Here is a 13,548-nt window from a genome sequence, read left to right as displayed (position 1 = left end):
TCAGTGTGATACAGTGAGTCAAAAACAATGAGTTAACAGTCTGTCTGCCTAGGAACCTAAATCAGTAAGATTAAGAAAAACAGCCAACTGTAAAACATTTATAATTTAATGTAGGTTAATTCCTCCATGAGTAGCATCTCCCATGCTTTACATGAATAATTGCTAAAAGTGGGACTAGAGAGGCTCCACTAGGATGCTGTAACAACCACTTTTATAGTAGTCATGATTGACAGATTAACCTTTCGCAGTAGCTGAATGGTATTCATACCAATTTCCATACATTTAAAAGTGCCAGTTGTTAAGTTACAGTGCCAAATGACATTTATATTAATGTTCTTTAAGAAGTCTTTAAAAAGAATAAATTCTGCAAAACTTATCCCCATAGTGTGAGCTCTTCTGTTCAGGCTTAAATTACTGTTACCTCATCCCAATCATAATTGTTACTATTCTATTTTTTTGCTCCTACAGTTACATGATTGGGTTGAAATCTAAAAACAGAGTTTAATAAATGAACCCTTTTTTAGGAGTGGCAAGAAATTTTGAATTGCATCCCTGGCTTGTACCATTTGAGGGAAAGTTTAACTTAGATGTTTTAACACGTTTGTGTACATTTCTAACAGCATTGTTAAGCAACAAGTTTTGACAGCAGCCAAACACTGAAAAGTATGTAAAAATATTCTGTGAAACTTATGCAAGAAACCATCACCCTTGACTAGAAAACCTATTGTAAGAGATTGCCTCAATCTCCCCATTTTGATTAAATTTTGACTCCTTTTATGTTAGAAAACTATCTTCATTGAGAATCAGTTTTTGTTCGTTCTTTCAAATGACTTTTTAAGACAGGTGTCACTGTATAATGGAAGTTAGATTTTTAAAAAGATACATTCTGTGATTGCAGCGGAAAGTCATGTATCTCTAAAGATACAGTCCACCAGGATTCTCACTCCTGAATTTCAGTTTCTCAGGTCTTCCTAGCTTCTGGAGTTTTTTCACTCTAGGACAACAGTAATCATACGGAATGTAAACTAGACTGCTTACTGGCAGTTGCCCACAATCCTCAAAGCTGAATTTCTGCCCTTGGAACAGTTTTAGTCAGTTTTAGTCAGTTCCTTTTGAGCATCATCAACGAAACATGCTCAGGAGCTGTCTCTTTTATGTCCCAGTCTTCTAGCCAGTCTGTTGTTAATAAATAAGAGCTCACTTCAGCACTTTAAGGACCTTCAGTGAGTATCCTTAGTCTCTTGAGACTTATTTCTCAATGCTTTGTTGCTTGTTTTGACACCAAATTCCTATACTTCAAGCTTGCTTTGCAATTTGGTGTACTTTTCAGTAATATAATGCCTATTTTTTACCACTTTCATGTTTACAGACCTAAACATTTAGCTTTGATGCCCATGTTTTCTGTGCTGTTGCTTCATATTTCATGGCTTCAGGCCATGTCCAGTAGCCGAACAATGACTGTAATGGACAAGCATATCCACTGCTCTATCTTTGGAGTAAGGAAGGAGCAGGGACTCATCAGGTTTTTCTTTGCTTGTGTTATCTGTTCTTGAACTGTATTTCTGTAATGCATACTTAAATTCTAAAATTTCTTTTAAAGTCCTTCCACTGAATTATCTGCTGCATCAAACTTGGTTATTGAGCTTCAAGAAAAACTTGAGGAAGAGAAAATAAAATTTTTGGAGCAACTTAAAGAGCAAGAGAAAAGAAAGAATGAGAAATGCAAAACTTTAGAATGTCTCTGACTGCAGAACAGCAGGTAAAGGCGTCATCAAATTTGATATGTTCTTTCTGAGATTTTAGAGATTTTTTATTTTTGCCATTCTAGTTTGCCATCTGGTACTTCCTAAATTCACATTGTCACCTGACAGATATTATATAAAATATATTAAATTTCATGGTTCAGAACATATCTGACTTTTAAAAGCATTTCTCTGGGACTTGGGTGAAAGGAGCCCAGTTTAGGGGAAGTGTTACTATGTCATTGTTTTTTCTATAAGCTTGTGTTACCATAACTCTTCTCCAGCCAAGAGGGCTAAATTTGAGCTCCAAGGTAAACTCTATTAGGCATAACTTCTGATTAACTGCAAAGTATCTCTGAGCAATATTAAACTCACTCTTTCCAACACCAAGCAGTTCATTGTCCCATGACTGTTCCCAAACAGCCAGCTCAGGTAGAGCCTGAGTTTTAGAATCAGTTTGAACCTCCAACTTTGTATTTCACTGTAGATTTATAAAATCTCTCTAGGCACACATCCTATACTAATGAGTGTCTAGTAAATAAATTAAAATACAAAACCACCAAAATAAGATTGGTCTCATAAAAATATCCTCCAACTCATACCATTCCCAAAAGTATTTTAAAACAATTGATTTTGCATGTTAGAAAGTGGACAAATGTGGGCTCTGGTGGACCAAGGGTGAAAGCGAGGGTTACAAAGTCAAGGACTCTTTTGTGGAGCATGCCCTGTCTTGTAGCTTCATCTCGTTAATAGATTGAAAAGGGAGCTCCACTTGAGCACCTCTTCCAGCTTCACCAACATCAGTATGGGACACGGACTGAGGCACAGCACTATTTCTAGTCATTTGAGCCATCCAACTTTTTGGACTATAGCCATCAATCTAGGGGCAGAGATAGGAGAAGTGGGTAGAATCTTCATGGACAAATGAAAATTTTCTAAAAATGTAGGTCTGCAAATATACTGAAACCAGAGCAGATCTTACACAGTAATAATCTGAGCAATAACGGATATAGAAATGTTTTGACGTCTACATTCATTTTCAGTATTATAGGCTGTGAATGGAGTGCAGAATCCGCTGCCCATCCATATGTCTCTTTTAGAGAATTTTAATTAAGATTTCATGGCCACAGAACAGATGACAATTAATGATGTTATATACAAAGTTGACTTTTTTATAAGACCTGACCTTAATGTTTCAATACATAGCATGCCATTTTCCCCATCATCAGCAGAGCATCTGAGGAAAGATCTCCCTGACGCATTCTGTTAAAATCTCCTCTTCTTTTTTTCGGGGCAGTTTGTTTTCACATGCTGCAAATCTCACAAAATGTAGCATCATTCCACTTGTTTAAAATGTATCATAGGAGTGTAAAATGCTGGAAGTGTATCTGATTGCTATAGCAATCACTGAACTTTTCAGGCAGTTTTCATTCATCTGTGTTCAGTATCTTAGAAAATTACTTGTTGGTTTAGTTTTTAGTGAACTATAAAGTTTGCTTTGTTATATCTATAGTAGACCCAAAATGTGCTATATACTGTACAGATACAGAGAAGACAAATGCCTTGCCCCAAAGAGCTTACAGCTTTAAGGTATGCAGATAGATATGATAGTGAGAGAAAGGGATGCAGCTTACTAAACAAGTCAAGGTGATGACTGGCACATAGTTTAATTTCTTAGGTTTTTTTAATTATGTAATTACTACCTCCAGTTGCCCTTCTACTAGGTTATTAGTTGGTGATGTTCTTTTGTGTATTGCAGCAGAAGTAGATCTTAAAAAGGGATTTGAATGATAAGCGGTATGGTGAAGGCAAGAGGTTTGAACTTGATACAGTGTAGAAAGGGAAAGCCAATGAAGTGATTCATGGAGAGGGTGACATGGGCAAATAATTGCATGAGACTAACTAGCAGTTTTTTGTTAAAAGTTGTTAGTTTGTGCTAATGAGCCAGGACTCTTACTAATTTGTGCTAATTAGTCTGAACACCTGCTTGGCATTGGGAAATACTGCCTTCCAAAACTTCATGCAGTGCCCTGAAATCTATTTCAAGTTCATTCAAAGTATTAATATTTTAATGTGGTAATATGAATGCCACATTATGCTTATCTCTAATTGCGAATAACTTGGTTTAGTACAAGAGCCTACAACATCACTCTAGTTTTAAAGAAGAACAGTGTGTTACTGGATTTGTCAAGAACCAGAAATGTACAGATTCAGTGTTTTAATTTAATTGTATTCATGAATACAAAGGGCCTTATTCACACCTAATATATTTCTTGTGATTATTTTATTAGGACTACAAATGTACACCACACCTCACAAAACAAAATTAGAACCAGTCCTAACCCAGAAGTCCTCGTAATTGAACTCCAATTAAAACAAGAAAGGAAACATTTCAAAAATGTACTTAAGCTGATTTCCTTGCCTTTCAGCTTAGTTTGGGAAACTGTAAATGGCAATACCGTGGGTTCTTCGTTGTTTTCTGTCTTACATGTATTGTTTTCATTTACAGTTTACTACCTCTACCTAATGCTATTTCTGATTTTTCAGACCAATTTTAACACCGTGCTGACGAGAGAAAAAATGAAGAAAGAAAATATAATAAATGATCTTAGTGACAAATTAAAAACAATAACCCAACAGCAAGAAAGGGATAAGGGTAAGTAAATATTCTGTCAACACTGATAGATTTTGAAATAGTCTATATTCAGTTTCAATCCAAATAATTGTTATAATATTCTGAGCTGCTTTTTTTTAAATAAAATATTTACATGTTTCTATTGTCATCCAGATTTGATTGAAACACTTTCTGAAGATCGTGCTCGATTACTGGAAGAGAAGAAAAAACTTGAAGAAGAAGTGAATAAGATGAGAAGCAGTAATTTTATTCCATCAGCATATTTACCTACAGCTTCAGAATCTTGTGGAGCCTGTGCACCTGATCTCCCAGCTGAAACAGAAAGAGTGGCTTCAGAGATAACAGATGAAGGAAGGCTGGATTCAGCAATGGAAACTAGCATGATGGCTGTACAGTAAGTATATAAGAGACATTATATTGAAATATGTAGGCTATATTTAGATCAATACACCAGTGTATAGTTGAATATTTCAGTGCACCAATGAGCTGTTCAGTGAACTACTTTTTACTCATCTGATATTCTTGCTCAAAATGCCTTTTTTGAGATGCATGTATAAAATGTTAAAATGTCACCAACTATCAGAAATGCATGTTTTTTTTAGTGATTTAGCAGAGAAAGAAGTTAGAGCAGTGGTTCTCAACCCATGGCCCAATCAGCACACAGCTGTGGCCCACGTGACACCTCAGAGCTGTAACTAGGGTGCAGTGGGAGGGCACTTGCCCAGGCACAGAACCAGCTGGGAGTGGGGTGGAGTAAAAATGGGGTGCACAGGATCGAACTCAGCATCAGCTCCCCACCAGGATCAGGCCCAGCGATATCAGCCATGTCCCCAAGCCCCCACCGCTGGGTTGGATCAGGCCCAGTCACACAACCAGCAGCAGCGTGGAAGTGAGGGTGGCAGTACACCATGCCATGCCACTCTTACAGTAAATGATGAATTTTTTGACTTATTTTGCTAATTTAAAATTCTCTTGGTATATATTTTCCAGTGTTGAAATGAAAGGTGCTGTATCGATTTGAATTGTATTGCTGTCATATAACAAATACTAATCTTTTTTTTTTTGTAGTTGTATAGGTAGTGTATTGTGTGGATGCAGCTCACACAACACATAGAAAGCTGTATATACGGCCCACAATGGTAAATAGGATGAGAACCACTGAGTTAAAGGCTAAAAAATGGTAAAGTGAAAACAAAATAGGCTTCAGTGAGTAGATGAATGTTTTAAAACTGAGCAGCAGAAAAGCAGTAATATACACTTTGTCCCAGACACTCGGGAAGAAGACAGACCAGATGCAAGGGATGTGATTGAATTAGGCTGCAACTCTTACTATCTTCAATTCATCTGGGAACGATTTGGTAGTAACTCTTACGGGCAGGTCATCACTCCTTCCTTAATTATTTCCACCTGGTTGGAGGGCTGCTGTCATCCCCCCACTCCTCCACACTTGGTAGCATGGTTTTAATTGGTTTTTGCAAAGTAGTGCAGGTGTGTCTCCTCTGGCTGGAAATTACACCTCCAGTCCATATAGACCTAGTCCAATGTAGACATAGTCTTAAATCCACTTATAATTCTGGTTTATAAGGGAACTGGACCCCTTATGGAGCAATATCTGCAGTGGACACCTGCCACCTGTTAAGTTGTAATATCTTGATTCTTACCTTCTGACTTAGCCTATCGGATCCCTGAACTGCTCTGAGAAAGGGAAAAAGCATGCCTTGTACCAATAACTCTGGCAGTGAAGGGAAAATTCCTTCCTGATCCCAAATAAAACAGTGTGCATAGCAAACTGAAAAACATGGTGCTACCTTAATCCCAGGAGTGGGATCTACTAAACTGGATGTAAGAGGGGGCTCCAACCAGAGGAACAGGGCTCATATACCCTTCTCCAGATGCACAGGAGCCAATGTCTTACTGAGCCCCATCAGTTTAGGTGTTTCTCCCCATCTCTTAGCCCTGAATGGGGGACAAGACTATGAAAGGAGCCATTACTCCTTTTTACTGCCAGTCCAGACAAAAATCCCAGCAGATGCATTCTGGTGGTCTGTGGAGGACTGGCTGAGTATATGGTACTGGCTCCTTGTTTGCAACTGCTAAATAACATTAAAAGAATGTAAAACACAAATGTGCTCATATTACTTTTCCATGTAAATAATTGCTGTAGTTGTCATAGGAAAGTTATTGCATCACCATTGGTAGGTGAGATGGTCATGCATGTTGGGTGTTGAGGAGAGATGATGAAGCCAGGCAATAGCAAATGGGTGAAGGAGCCTGTTCAAGACACTCCTCTTAAGATTTATGCCCATTATTGCAAAAAAATTCAGGAACCTGGAATTGTAGCAGTTTTCCCCTTTAATCCTTTCAATCTGGTCATTTTTCTATTTATAGTAGTCTTACAAAATACTCAAAATTTGATAATTCTTAACCATTTATAGCAAATGTTCATTATGCAGAAGCCACCTAAACTGGAGACCACAACCTTTCTGAAATAGTATCTGCAATCTTTAAAATTTATTGTTTTACATTGTTATGCGTTTCTATGGTCTCCCCTTTGCTTTGAAAGAAAAAATCTCTTAAGTGCAGCTTATTTCACAGTTAACTGAAGAAATGCTAAATATAGAGGCATTAGTCTATTTCAGTAAATGACTAAAATTCTCAGCTCTCATTCATTTCCATGACTAATTATTCTTTTTTAATTTTTATTTTCTTTATTAAAAATTGCAGTTGTAGTGGATTTCTCTGAGGCCCTAGCATCAGTGAGGTGATTCTTTCAGCACAGAGTCAATTAGGGTTACCATTTCAGCCTTGAATCTGGATGTCCTGCATCTCCCCCATTTTGACAAGAATACTGTTTGTTCTGAATTTTACAATTATTTCTAATATTCGTTCCTGAACACTTTCTATATGGTTTATCAGTTTCCTATATACGTCATTAAAATCAAAGTAATCTATTTTTATATGCAACACTGGAAAAAAGACTAGTTTTTTTTGTTAGTAATTAAATAAGTTTTTAATGGTGGGGAAAAAATGTGTTCATCACTAACTAGTTTTCCTCTGAATTATCTAAACGTTACAATTTAGCATTAAGAGAGTAGTAATTTAAAAAAACTCCAAAACACCACCACAGTTTTTTTATGTAGATCTTTGACACTGTCAACATAAGATTTCCTTTAGTTATCTTTCACTGACCGAGGCTACAGTTGATAAATTATTGGAGAGCATATTCCCATGCTAGATATGAAATGAAATATAGTGTCCAAAAGTTGGGTCCAAATTTGGTGAAAAACGTACTATATTTCTCAAAAAAAGCACTCATTTTAAGCAGGCAGTAGTTTTGTTTTTTGTTTAAAGTCTAATGCAAAGTTTAGGGGGAGTGCATACGGGTAGAGAAACTACTATGAAGTTGAAAAGGGAGATAATTGTGTTTCTACCCAAATTTCTTCTTTTCTCCCTCTCCTGCCTCTGCTAAAATAATCTTTCTTAACCATTCTTCCAACTGTAACCCTCTACTTTTTAATGCTTTCTGTGGTTCTCCCTTTTCCATCATGTCTAATTCTTGTCCTCACCTATTAAGGCGCTTCACACCTCTACCTCTACCTGCTTATCTTTGCTTGTATTTTATCAAGTTGCCTATTCCTCCTCACTTCACCAGTGACATCAGACGTGGCCACCTACTTGTTCCCCCCCCCATAAGCATCTTTATACGTTCTTCATCTTCTCATACATGGAATGCTTTCCTCAAGCTAATCTATAAAGTCACTAGACTCGCCTATTCCTTTTCAGTATCCTTTTTACCACCAGGTTTACAGGAAATTGGAATCTAAATTCCAAGAAAATTTGTGGCGACCTTGGGAATGATTTTGAGTCTTACTTTCTCGTAGTTTTAGTAGTGTTTTTTCCTTATTTTTCTCGTAAAACAAATTCTCTTTTGCAAGATAAATGAACAAAGTACTTTATCCTTGCGTTTGTGTTTAGTGACTGTGTTAAGTAGTGTGCAGAATTCAGTCATTTCCAGTGGAATTCCCAGTATTTATTGCAAAATATTGAAATTGTACTCTCATATGCAATATGTGAATTAATCTATATTATTGTCCATGTGCAGTGGATAAAATTTGCAATTTGACTCCATCATGATTACATTTTTTTTTTGCACTGCTAAAGCGAATGTGACCTTTACTCTGAAACTGCCCTGTGTTAGTAAGCAGGCATTCTCAACCTTTTTCTTTCAGCGGACCACATCCCCAACATACTATAAAACTCATGGCCCAGTGGGAGGAGCATCCGGGCTTCAGCCATGGGAAGGGCTTCTGCCCCATTGGTATGGGGGGACACCTCAGGAGCCCCATGGGGTTGTGGGGGCTTGGGACTTCTGCCCTGTGGTGTGGGGGCTCGGGACTTCTGCCCCGTGAGAAGGAAGGAATAGGGTGGCTTGCAGTGGGGCTCAGGGCTTTTGCTGTGGCTCAGGACTCCAAGCTTCAGCCTCCAGGCTGACCAGCCCTGCCTCCTTTTCGGGAACAGAAAGAACATAGACCACCTGGAGCTGTACATGTACAAGGCAGAGATCTCCCCTGGCCCGTTCACAGAATAAATCACTCAAACACATACAAACCACAGAAATGAGGATCTCTCAAAGTATCCTGGGTCTCATTTTTTCTCCTTCCTCACCCCCACCAGTCCTTTAGTGGCTTCTAGCCCCTCAAATTAATCTCATGAGGGTTATTTTGGTGTTTTCGGGTGAGTAAAAACAATTCTTCTTCGAGTGATTGCTCATATCCATTCCAGTTAGGTGTACGCGCCGCGCGTGCACATTCGTCGGAAAACTTTTACCCTAGCAACTCAGTGGGCCGGCAGGTCGCCCCCTAGAGTGGCGCCACCATGGCGCTCCATATACTCCTGCCGGCCCACCCGCTCCTCAGTTCCTTCTTACCGCCCGTGTCGGTCGTTGGAACAGTGGAGCGCGGCTTAGCTGACCTCCACTTCCCTAGCTACTCGTTTTCTCGTATATAATTATGCAGTTATAACACTTTTATATATATATTTGTATGGTTATACGTGTTTTCTTTGCTAACATGGTTAGTTTAGTTAGCGGGGTTCAGGAAGTAGCCCCTTCCATGAGCCCAGTGCTGGAGCCATGCATGGCTCACCGGGTTTTAAAAAGGGGCCCGGCTTGCCAGAAGCCGCGGCCGAAAGAGATCTACATGACTCCTGTTTGAAGTGCCTCAGGGAATCACACTTGACAGATAATGCCCCATTTGCAAGGCTTTTAAGCCGAGAACAAAAAGGTGCGGGACTTTCACTTGCCCCTCCGCCTTGGGCGCGGAGCGATGTTCAAGCGGCGGGCAGAAGCGCCTCCTCGGCACCGGACCCCGCCGGTACCACCAAGGCCTTTCGGCACCGACCGTCGCCGGCACCGATGTCGACTCGGCACCGCTCCCTTCTTCCGAGGTCGAGGAGTCTACGATTCCTGCGGTGCCTGGCGGCTCCCCGGCACGCGCCGTGGTTGAGCCCCCTGCTCCCGCTACTTCCGTGCCACCTGCATCGCAGCCAGAGAGCTCGCCTCAGTTGCGTTATCCGGCACCGTCACCTGCAGAGGCACCGATGACTTCGGCTCCGTCGATTCCAGTCCCCCAGGACCAGGGAATCCGGTGCCTGGCAGCTCCCCGCTCGCGCCGTGGTAGAGCTTACTGCTCCTGCTGCTTCTGTGCCAGCTGCACCACAGCTAGACAGCTCGTCTAAGATGGCTCGCCCGCACCGACGACGTCGGCACCGTCGATCCCGGTCCCACGAGGGCCGTAGAATCCGGTGCCTGACGGCTCCCCGGCACGCGCCGTGGTTGAGCGTATTGCTCCTGCTGCTTCCGTGCCAGCGGCACCGCAGCCAGAGAGCTCTAGTCGGATCGCCCGGCGCTGACACCTGCTTCGGCACCGATGTCGTCGTCACCGTCGATCCCGGTCCCATAAGGGCCGTAGAATCCGGTGCCTGACGGCTCCCCGGCACGCGCCGTGGTTGAGCGTATTGCTCCTGCTGCTTCCGTGCCAGCGGCACCGCAGCCAGAGAGCTCGGCTAGTCGGATCGCCCGCGCTGACGCCTGCTACGGCACGATGACCGTCACCGTCGATCCCGGTCCCACAAGGGCCGTAGAATCCGGTGCCTGACGGCTCCCCGGCACGCGCCGTGGTTGAGCGTATTGCTCCTGCTGCTTCCGTGCCAGCGGCACCGCAGCCAGAGGGCTCGTCTACGTCGGATCGCCCGGCACCGACACCTGCTGCGGCACCGATGGCGTCGGCACCGTCGATCCCGGTCCCACACGGGCCGTAGAATCCGGTGCCTGACGGCTCCCCGGCACGCGCCGTGGTTGAGCGTATTGCTCCTGCTGCTTCCGTGCCAACGGCACCGCAGCCAGAGAGCTCGTCTACGTCGGATCGCCCGGCACCGACACCTGCTGCGGCACCGATGACGTCGGCACCGTCGATCCCGGTCCCGCAAGGGCCGTAGTATCCGTGCCTGACGGCTCCCCGGCACGCGCCGTGGTCGAGCTAATGCTCCGGCTGCTTCCGTGCCAACGGCACCGCGGCCAGAGAGCTCGTCTACGTCGGATCGCCCAGCACCGACACCTGCTGCGGCACCGATGACGTCGGCACCGTCGATCCCGTCCCGCAAGGGCCGTAGAATCCGGTGCCTGACGGCTCCCCGGCACGCGCCGTGGTTGAGCTGTTCCGGCTGCTTCCATGCCAACCGAAGCCTCTGAGGCACCGACAACATCGGCACCGTCGATTCCAGTCCCACAAGGGCTATCGAATCCGGTGCCCGACGGCTCCCCGGCACGCGCCGTGGTTGAGCGTATTACTCCCGCTGCTTCAGTGCTGACGGCACCCCAGCCAGACGGCTTATCTAACTCTTCTCCCGGCACCGGCACCTACCGAAGCTCTGATGACCTCGGTACCATGGATCCCGGCCCCACGAGGGCCGTCGAATCCGTGCCTGACAGCTCCCCAGTACGCACTGTGGTTGAGCCGGCTGTTCCCTGCACGCCGGAGATGTTACCAACGGCGAGGGCTCTCAGTGCCATGACAGAGTCAGTGCTGCCTGACCCGGGCACCGCCGGTACGGGTAATACAGTCTCTTCAAGGGACTGTCCCCTGTCAGTACAGCAAGCGGCACCGTCCATGATCACGGTCCCGCACACTCCAAGTCCTGTCGGCACGCCGGACACCACTGACAGTCCCGTACTGTTTTCCTCGGTACTGGTCACACTCGCTGCACCGGTCGGTATCCCGTTCGCCGACCCACTATCGGCACCGTTCCGACATCTGGCACCGGGGCCGGTACCTTGACTCCTGTAGCTCTTCTCCGAGCCTCGAGATCTCGGTCGACCTCCCGACCCCGTTCTGGTTGCGGGTCTGAATCTCGTTCCAGGTACCGATACGCCTCCCGATGCCGTCCCCGGTGCCGAGTTGGGCAAGGTCGAGTGAGTCATAGACCGGCACCGTGCCTTCTTTTAGTACCTCCATGGCCGTCCGGACACGCATCCGTGTCATCCCATATGCTCAGATTTTTATGCTCAGGACCACGATCCTGATATGAATGGCCAGCGGGGCGCCAGCCCCGAAAGCAGAAAGAGCCTTGGCGAATGCAAGGTGTACTCTGCAGGGGCCCTGCGCCTCTGGTAGCAAGCAACAAGCCTTGCTTAGCTGCGATAATTATAGCACCTGGGTGGAGGAGTTTTCTCCCTCGACCTCCCACCTAGAGTTCGCTGCCGTCTTGGAGGACGGGGAAAGAATTTACCCTTTGTTGGTAAAGGCATCTTCGCGGCAGAGACAGCCCAGACTGCGAAGCCTGCTGGACAATAGGTCCTAATAGCGTCTCAGCATGTATACGCCTGCGACCAAACGCAGGCCTTTATGGCCCCAGCCGCCATACTCTGGCCTAGCCAGAGGCAGAACTCTGGAAAACGGCAAGGCCAGGTGGTCGCAGACAACGTCAGGCTCCCTAAAAGCCAAAGTCAAGGTCCCTCGCAATGACCACTGGGACCAAAGACGACCTTCCAAGGTTCGCCGGAGGGCGGTGTACTAGCGCAGGATGGGATCTGATCCCGCTTTCCCCTGGCATGGCCCCAGTTACTTTTAGATTCGCTGGGTCCTGCGCACGATGGAGCATAGGTACCACCTTTAAATGCTCCAGCCCTGTCCCCCTTCAGCGGACGAAAGGGCTAGGGGGTTTTACCTCCCGTTATGCCCTAGTCCCCACTCGAACACAGGTCTCAGACCTCCCTGGTCCTGCATGGGACTCACCGGTTTGGGATAAGTTGAAGTTCTGCAGGTATCCCTGGAACCATTATTCCATCCTTGCCTCCTGGGGGCTACTATGCCGCCCTGGATAGGAAGGACGCGTACTTTCGCAATGCCATCTTCCCTCCGCACGGGAGATGCCTCCGCTTTATAGCCAGCGGTGAATACTCCCGGTTTACGGCCATAGTCGCCACCTACCGTAGCTATGTCGGATATGCGTTTTTCCGTATTGGGACGATTCGCTTATCCGAGGAGACTCTGACACCAAACCACTCAGCCCGTGGGCATCGTCACGGTCTTATTCACAGATCAAGGCCTGATGATTACTATAGAGCAATCCACTCTGGTTCCCACGCAGAGGTTGCGCTTCCTAGGGGCTATCTTGGTCTCCTACCTAGCCGGAGCCTGCTATCACACTGCGGTTTTAGGCGATGGCATCAATCATCTGAGGTCTGAAGGCTTTCCCCAACCACCTCAGCTCGTTCTTGTCTCAGTCTCCTGGGTCCGTGGTTGCCCGCAAGTTTGTAACCAAACACGCCAAGCTCCGCCTCCGTCCTCTCCAAGTCCGGCCCACCTCGGCGTAACCGCTTGGACAGGGAACCAATGGTCATGGTAGTCACCGTTCCCTCGAACGCCTTAGGCTCCCTAGAGTGGTGGCTAACTCCCTCCTTGGGGTGGACAGGATGCGGTTTCATCCGCCCCAGCCCTCACTGCCCCTGACGGCGGACGCATCATCTCTCTGCTCGAGTGCTCATGGTCACCTCCGAGCTTAGGCCTTCGGTCTTCTAGGGAGCTGGCATTCCTCATTAATGCCCCAAAATGGAGTCGTCCGCCTGGCATGCCAGGGTTCCAGCGGCGCTGCGAGGCCGTTGTATCTCGGTGT

The 13,548-nt window shown here is 45.4% G+C and overlaps 1 protein-coding gene across 1 annotated transcript in view; it reads left to right on the top strand.

The window, feature by feature from the left end:
• Window positions 1–13,548, top strand: part of RB1CC1 (RB1 inducible coiled-coil 1) — a 176,599-nt gene that overhangs the window by 116,655 nt on the left and 46,396 nt on the right. Inside the window, 4 exon segments of the mRNA XM_030553083.1 lie at window positions 1,601–1,713; window positions 1,716–1,759; window positions 4,290–4,398; window positions 4,531–4,771. Coding sequence (XP_030408943.1) covers window positions 1,601–1,713; window positions 1,716–1,759; window positions 4,290–4,398; window positions 4,531–4,771 — 507 coding nt within the window.

This window comes from Gopherus evgoodei, chromosome 2 (genome assembly GCF_007399415.2).
Source record: "Gopherus evgoodei ecotype Sinaloan lineage chromosome 2, rGopEvg1_v1.p, whole genome shotgun sequence".
Classification (NCBI taxonomy): domain Eukaryota; kingdom Metazoa; phylum Chordata; order Testudines; family Testudinidae; genus Gopherus; species Gopherus evgoodei.
This window is presented reverse-complemented; position numbering and strand designations above follow the sequence as displayed.